An 8454-nucleotide genomic window follows, 5' to 3' on the forward strand; every position below is an offset into this window, starting at 1 on the left:
TTCTAGTGTCAAAAAGCTGATCCCCATTTTTTTTAACATTAATTAGAGTAAACCACTTTTTAACACCCAAGGTTTGCCTTAATGACTTTCCTACCTAAAAAGTTTCAAAATAATACTTTCTCACCCAAAGTTTATACTCCATTAATCTTTGGGTACACTTCATTTTCTCAGCCAACTTTCGATGAGTTACCATAAGCCAGAGTAAGAGGGTTTTTCTAAAATAGAGCCAGTGAATCAAATGATGGTTTGAAAACTTGCCCTTAACATTAATTAATGATGGTTTCAAGCTACCAGAATCAGTCGAAAATTAGTTAAGAATAGGAAACCATGGTTTGAAAACTTGCCCTGGCCTGGTCGATTTAACTGGTTGAACTAGGAACTGATTCGATTAAAAAACCAAAATTTTCAAATGACCCAGTTTGAACCACTGTTGGACTAGATTTTTTGTTACAAACCGTTAGTCCACCCGATTCGACCCAACAATTGAACCACTTTTTTATTATTTTATTATTTTTTATCACATTGATATCAGAATGATGTCATCATGCTGACATCACGGTTTGACCCGACGGTTGAACCGGCCAATCCGGTGATTTGACTGGGTCACTCCCCAAGTCGAGTTTTAAAACCCTGTAGGAAATCCTAACTTTGCGGCGATCAACAATGATGAGAAGTCATTTGCCGAAGTGAGAGAGATTTTGTAGAGAGGAGACCAAAGTTTCAAATGATGGTGATGGAAAGGATTTTGTTTGCCAAAATTGTCTTTGAGTAGTATCGGAATGTTAACGTTGGGTGAAAAAGTGGTATTTTAAAACTTTTGAGATGTAAAATGTCTTTTAAGGCAAACCATGGGTGGGAAAAGGTTTGTTTACTCAATTGATTAATCATCTGTCCCTTTCATGCCAAACCAAACCATTTCTTAATTTAATAACACCATCACTCGATTATAATATAACTGGATATTTTATTTTATTTTATTCCTCAACGACTCTTTTACTAATTAAGTCATAATAACATCTTATTTTAGTTTAGATGATGAAGAGATTCCTTTCCTTTGGTTTAATAATAAAAAAATCCATCTCCTCCTTAACCCCTCTTCCTAATGCGTACGTTAGAGCTCAACCATGATATTATTTATCGCTCCGCTCCGTTGCCGTCTCCGGGCACCACCAAACAAAAACCCTGTTTGCTGACGTGTCAACCTTTACAACTACAAACTTTGGGCCCCACGTCTTTGTTTGCTTACGTCACGGACTCAAACCTACAACAAAACCATTTTTTATCACCGCCCTTTCGAATCCGCCAGGCATTATTGTTATTGTTATTATTTTTCACTTGTTTAATATATCATATATATACAACAAACCCTCGTTCACACGCCTTTTCTCTTATCAGTTATCCCCCTCCATTTCCTTGCAACCAACCAACAACAATTAACCGGAAATTTTCCTCTCAAATCCTATTAAATTAACATTCTAATTTCACCTCTTGTTAATTCGAATTGACTTACTGTTTTTCAGTCCTCGAATTTATCGGAAAAAACAAAACAGAAATTGAAATCTAGGGTTTCGAATTCGTGTTTTGATTGACGAATCTGTCATGGCGAACTCCGGAAAGCAAGATATGGTTGACGATCATGTAGATCAATCTAATGGAGACGATTACACGGACACTGTATCGGTTTCTTCGGCCGGTGTTGAAACCTCAACCGTTGGATCACGTGAGATTGGACTGTCGGAGCGATTGACGGACATATTTGTTGAAGAAGGAGACGGAGATTTGTTGCTTCAACGGAGCGATCGTGAAGATAGGGTTTTGCTGTGGCTTCAGGCTCTTGATATGCAAGTCATGGGAGCTTGTCGCGCCGATGAGCGATTGAAGCCGTTGTTGAAGTCTAATGCTTCAAGCGGAGTCGCCGAGGATCGGTTATTGGCTCATCTGAGTCAGGTACACGTGTCGCGATTTATTTCTTTTGTTTTTCCAGCTAATTTTGCTGATAATTGATTCTGATTTTTGTGATTTGTTGATGTGTACAGCATTTTGAGCCGTCGGAAGTGTGTATGTTAGCCAGGTGTTTTTGCATACCACTTGTGTCAATTCGAGTTGGAAAAATAAACAAGCAAGGGAGCCTACTATGCCCAGCTTCAATTAGGTAATTTGGTTTTGCGTCCATATTTGTGTCTCGATTTGCCATGTATGTGTGTTGAATCATGGTTTTTTATTTTTTCTTACATTAATTTCTTGGTATCATGTCAATGCATATATATTAGAAATTGTGAAAATCAAAACTGTGTGGTACAGTAATATGTAAAAGTATAAAAAAGAAAATGAATACATTGTGTGTAAGTTTGTTCTTATAAGATTTATCATAAAATGGTTTAAGGCCATTCGTTTGTTGGGTGGTTATATCTTCACCTTCCAGTTACTAGTTAATCGCATGGCTCAATATGATTGGGATACTTAGGCCACATTGTCTGTTTAATTTTAATCTATGGTTAATCCTTGTTGTTACCGTGTTTTAAGTTAGAAATGTAAAAAACCATTGGCAAGGTCAGGATCAGGAAGCCATTTTGTTGAATTTTGTCATATCATATTATTTAATGAATTTAGTTTCTTGTTATGTAAAGCTGCCTTTTATTGATTTGTTGTTTTATTTTTATCTTAACTGTTAAAGAGTAACGCAAACAGATGTGATGATTCTTTTTGCAGCTATCTAATGGTAATTGATTGCTAATATGCCATTGTAATTGTATGACTGCTGGCAGGTGGTTTAAAAATATACATGGTTTAAAATGTCCTGATGTTTCGCAGTTATTCACTCATGTTAATATGCCTGTAAGTTTGTATGTTAATATATCTGTTGCATGTGTGTACTCATGTTTTAAGAATATTGTGGCCTCTGTTTTTGCTCAATACTGGTGTGTCATTAAAATAATATTAGCTCGTTTCTTCTTCTGAGGACCTTATATCTGTTTGTTTGGTTTGATCATAACTACAAGGGTTTGTGCTTTTGGTATGACATTATAATTGGAAATGTGTGATCACCTTTAGTAAACTTCATCTTAAAACAAAATCATTTGTGACTTGCTTTTTTTTTTTTTTTCTATATAATATATCTTGTCTAACTGTTGCATAATACTTGTATATTAGGCTGCTACACAGGAACAGGTTTATAGGTTTATCTAATGACTTTGCCATATCATCATAACGGTTATAAATAAAACTGGCCTTGGCGATATATTCAAATATGATATTCTTGGGCAGACCGCTGGTGGTGGATGATAATAGTTGAAACTCTAGGATTCTATATTTAGTTTATTGATGGTGATAATGTTCATGCTTCCAAATAAATATATCTTTTCACTTGTAGGTAAAGTGGGCGTATAAATGATCTCTGAATTAAGGGGAAGTGAAGGTAGTTTCATCTCCTATATTATATGGCTTTGCTGTATTCTGTATATGTAGGGACAACATTTAATTGCCGTAGAAGAAAATAAGTGTGAAGTCCTTGTCTTAAATTTTCTTGTGATCCCGAGTTGATATTAGACATTCTGTATTTTGCTATTTTGAAGTTTGGTGGTCTATGAAATTTTTAATTTCTATTTGAGTTTGTTCATATCTTCTTGTTATTGTTTTGTTATGTGCTTTTATATCCTTTTAAGTTTTATATATTAATTTTAGTCATGAATATGAATTTAATTGCTCTGAAAAAACTGGCTGTTATAAAATGTCCTGTGTACTTGTGGATCTTGATTAATACCTCTGTGTGAAACAACTGTTCAACAAAATATTTATTTTTTGCTCTAAATTTAAATTAGTAATGGAAGTAACTCAAAACTAAAAGTAAACTTTTACACTGGATGTCTTATAGTTTTGACCATTTGTGCAACTACTGCTAATATTGTGACCAAAAAAATATGGATATATCGTAATCAACCTTGGGTGAATGTGATGGGACACTCTCGCGTGGGGAGGTTATTTTTTGGATATTGAGGTATTAGATGCCCCTAGCATTGATAGTATACGCAATTGAACACTTTTTGGGTGTTTTGTGGGTTACCTATATCATTCTCTAGGAAGCAGTTACTTACGGTCTTCTCGTCCGTCCTTGGTTTTTGACAGTTAACTGAATCATTATGTCTTAGCTTCTAGTTTCATATTTGTTAAAATTTGTATTAAACTGAAATATGAGAGGTTTTTTCTGCTCAATTTTTGTGATATGTAAGAGTATTTGCCTCTTCACCACTTTTGGTTCGTCTTGCTTGAATTTTATAGTGTTTAAATTGTTCTTCTTCGGTGCTTCATTTTATTGTTACCTCTTCTCAACTATTTTTTGTCTTTTCATAACATTACAGAGGGAATCTAAGTCTTACGATCTTGCCAACATCTGATTTGCGACTCTCGTTCATTGGAGATGATGGTCATACAGAAAGACTGTTTACCCTGAGCTGCAAATCTGAGTGCTCTGCTGTTGTAATTGATGAGATCCCAGCAGATCATTCTGGTCGATCATTTCTTATAGAGATCCCAGATAGCAGAGTTTCATACTTCTGGTGCTCAGAGAAGTCCAAGCTTTTGGGCATTGAATTGATTTCAAAGGTATATGTTATTTGATGATGGTCACACCCTTACACTCAATAAATAGCTGATAAAATGTGTATGGTTTTGCTACAGTAAGATCTTTATTTAGGGCATTATTTGATAATCTTTTTTCTGTCACAGATGAAAGATCTTATCAAAAGGAAACCTTCAATTGCTGAATTAACTGGAATCAGTGAGTCGCGCCTTGGATATCTAGCAACTCACCTTCGTGCCTATCTTGTGGGATCATCGTTGAGCAACACCCGAGCAAGTTGTGCAAAGTCACTTTCTCCTTCATGTGGTACCACATCTGATTTCTCAGATTCAGTTCAAAATACTCAATGCCAGTCCTCATCCTCTAAGTCTTTGCGATCTCGGCACAATGGCAGTCAAGCTGTAAAGGCAAATTCAATCTACCAGGGTAGCCTCAGTCCAAGATCAAGTTCCTTTAAGGAGGGTCTGCCCAGAAGCTTGTCCTCTCTAAGAAGTGCTGCTGCTAGAGAAAAGTTAAGGCGCCGAGGTGATGGCTATCTGTCTGCTGTTGACAACTTGACAGTTTCTTCACCTTTTACTACTGATGAATCATGTTCCAGTCAATCTGAAACTGGCAATAATATTTCAGAAGGCAGAAGTTGCCAATTCTCTCCCGCTTTTCTGGAGTCGCTTGGGAAAATTTCTGTCCCTACAACCTCAAGCCAATCGACTGAAGTCTCCTCTGTAGGTTCACCTCTTTTGTCTCCTTACTATTGTTGGTGCCCTCTAGGTGTGTCATCATCATTGCAACATCCAGCATTTTCTTCACAACTCCCAGCCTCATCAAGCGAACCACCTTTACTCCCGCCACTTTCTTCCTTGTTATCAGCTAATGGATCTGCCAGTTTGTTGGCACCAACTCCACCTCTCAATCTTGCTGACATTCCTTCGCTGGATTTCCCAGCTTTCCTGCCAGATCCGTTGGTTCGGTTGCAAGTGCCAAGTTCTCAGCAGATACCAACTTTCACACCATTGATGTGTGACCCAATTGTTCACATTCCAGTGATTGATGTTTGCTCTTCAGGTCAAGGCTACCTGGTGAGTGCTGGTCCTGGTATATCAACTACGATTCCTCCATTGCACCCAAAACTTGTGAATCCAATGATTACTGAGAGTGAGTCAGTGGTAGAGAATGGTGCAAGAGAGACATTGCGGCTACTCATTAGTGGTTCAACTCAGACCAATCCTCCATTGATTGATGTGTTACCTGCTGTTCTGACTAATGTTGATGAGAACCAAAGCTTTTTTCTTGCAGGTAGCCGGGGTCTGTATTGTGGAACCAGAGATGTTGATGCTATTGGGAAAAGCATTGCCTTGGTTTCATTTTCTGGGAGTTCAAGTATTGGACAGATGACATATGAGAGCATTGATGACAAGGTGGATGCATCGCCGGAGGATTCAAATATTGTTAATTCTGATGATGAGAGTAGCCATATGCCAAATTTGAATGATGAAAGTACAGAAGGATATTAGAATATCTTCCGATTTGTTATTTTTATTTTGTTTGTAGATCTGTACGTGCTACGTTCCAAAATGTAGATATATGGTTGCAGTTGTGACATTTTGAATTGTAATTAGTTACAAATCCAGCCTTCTTTTCTTCTTGTCCCACAGTTTGTGCTTGAACAGGAGAATGTTAAAAATTGAAATCTCGGATTACAAAATGATGGTATGGTATTTTCTGCAACAACTCCTCTAATGAAGATTTTCTAAGTGTCAAAGCACCCCTAAATTAACGTGTATATGTATAGAGAGAGACGCGCTTGGAAATCTTGGATCAAATCCTCAATTTCATCCCTTTAACTTTATCGGTTCATTCTTATTCAATGAATATCACACTTTTAACCCCTTTAAATTTAATTTGATTTGCATGGTCACCCAAGGGGTAAAGAAGACGCAGGTTGCAAAACTGTGGTGACGTGTTAAGATCTTACACTAGAAGAGAAAATGGTGGACATGTGGGTTATAACTCTCCCTCGACAAGTTGGTTTTTCAATAGTTCTATCTAAACCCACAAAAAACACATTGTCCAATCTAATTGTTTGAGTTGCTGGAGTGGGTTCCTATCGATAATCACATTTCTAATTATAATTACAAATTATAAAGGCTAGTTTGCTTTGTACCATTCTCCCATAATTTGATTCCACCTTCCTCTGCCTGTGACTTAACTGCATGCAGCCTCTGAAAATTGATTAAGGTAACATGAAAATGGGGAAAAAAATAGAAGCCTAGATGATTGTCAATTGTCATTGTTCATTCAAGCACAAACTAGTTAAGAGATTTCAAGACACTTCTGCTTTAACACTTAACATCGATCAACCTCTCATCAAAATCAGAGTGTGCCATTTATTTGCTGTTAAACGCACAATGTTCCATTGATGTAAAACAATAACACTATAACAGTAAGCACTGTTAATTGATTCCCATTTTAAGGAAACAAAACCCCCAACATTTCCAATTTTGCAACTTAACCCACTCGCCAAACCCCCATTCTATCCAACTGCAGCCTGCTTTGGTCCTAGAATTATGACAGATCTGAGTTAGATTTCAAGAGCCATGTAAGGTGGAGCTTGAAGCTCTCTCTTCTTTTGTTATTTTATAGTTGTATTCTTTATAATTGTATCTGTCAGTCATGGGCACCTGAGAATAAAATTTTTGGTTGTTGGATTCTTGCACAGAAAAAGAAAACATGAAAACCCTACTAAAAGAACTAAAGACACCTGAAGAGATGCCAAAAGCCCAAAAACAAGAAATGAAAAGAAAAAAGGGAGAACGACATTTTCCCACGCAAGGTTTGGCAAAACGAACTTTCCCACCCGTCAAGTTTGAAAATGACACTTTCCCACCCTTCGTCAAGTTTTGCTAGTGTTTTCTATTAATATTTGATTGAAAATATGAAAATACCCTTAAATATTTTATTTCTTAATTAGTTTATTATAAATTAAAATTTAGTTAAGTCAAAGTCTTTACTCAATTATTTATTAGTTCAAGTTTAAAAATATTTTTTTTCCTTTGTTTATTTAATTAATTAAGAATTTTGATTTTTTATGTTAATTAGTAAAAATGAAAAACATTATATCATGAAAAACATTAGATATTTAGTAGATTATTGAATAATAGTGATGGGATATTAATGACATTATAAATAAATAAATATGAAGGTCATTTAACTTTAAACAATTCCATAACATTATTCCTAACTTTTTAGGTAGGATTAACTATTTTATCTTTTTTTACTTTTCAATATTTGACTTTTTAGTTAATTAAAAAATAATAAAAAATTTATAAAGTCAAATATTTAAGAGTATTTTCGTCGCCGAACGACTTGTGCATACCCAAGATTTACCGTAACGACAAATTGACACCCAAAAGGTTTTGAAACGACAAATAGGTACCTTCCGTCATATTCTGTTATTGATTTCTGTTTATTAATAGTGAAAAGACTAAAATGCCCTTCAAAGTTTCAATTTTAGTTTTTTATAAATTTAAAAATTTCTAAAAAACCCCTAAGTTTTCTAATTTAATTAAACACCCCCATATATAAAAAGTTTGTTAAATAACAAAAACACCCCCAGTGCCAGATTCCGGCCACCATCGCCGGAATCTGACCGAAAAATACATTACGACACAGACCCGTCGGGTCTGTGTCGTAACGTGCCGATCTGACCTTTTCCGGTCAGATCCGCCACGGATCTGACCGGAAAAGGCAAGATCTGGCCGTCGAAGCAACAGCCAGATCTGGCCGAAAAGGGCCAGATCTACTGCCAGATCTGCCGTCGACGCGCAGATGGAGTTTTGCGGCGTCGACGGCCAGATCTAGCCGTAGATCTGGCCTTTTCC

At 36.3% G+C, this 8454-nt stretch overlaps 1 protein-coding gene across 1 annotated transcript; it reads left to right on the forward strand.

Moving 5' to 3' along the window:
* The first annotated feature begins 1345 nt into the window (after positions 1-1345).
* Positions 1346-6223, forward strand: LOC116113587. Its single transcript, XM_031399736.1, has 4 exons — positions 1346-1947; positions 2037-2152; positions 4356-4599; positions 4723-6223. Exons 1-4 carry the CDS (start codon positions 1600-1602, stop codon positions 6085-6087), a joined length of 2073 nt encoding a protein of 690 aa, XP_031255596.1. The 5' UTR covers positions 1346-1599; the 3' UTR covers positions 6088-6223.
* Positions 6224-8454: the final 2231 nt, after the last annotated feature.

The sequence above is a fragment of the Pistacia vera genome, unplaced genomic scaffold, assembly GCF_008641045.1.
Source record: "Pistacia vera cultivar Batoury unplaced genomic scaffold, PisVer_v2 Contig686, whole genome shotgun sequence".
Classification (NCBI taxonomy): Eukaryota; Viridiplantae; Streptophyta; class Magnoliopsida; order Sapindales; family Anacardiaceae; genus Pistacia; species Pistacia vera.

Coding starts and splice junctions, on each gene's coding strand:
- LOC116113587 (XM_031399736.1), top strand. CDS start 1,600: ATGGCGAACTCCGGAAAGCAAGATATGGTTGACGATCATGTAGATCAA. Junction 1,948..2,036: donor TATTGGCTCATCTGAGTCAG/GTACACGTGTCG, acceptor TGATGTGTACAG/CATTTTGAGCCGTCGGAAGT. Junction 4,600..4,722: donor GCATTGAATTGATTTCAAAG/GTATATGTTATT, acceptor TTTCTGTCACAG/ATGAAAGATCTTATCAAAAG.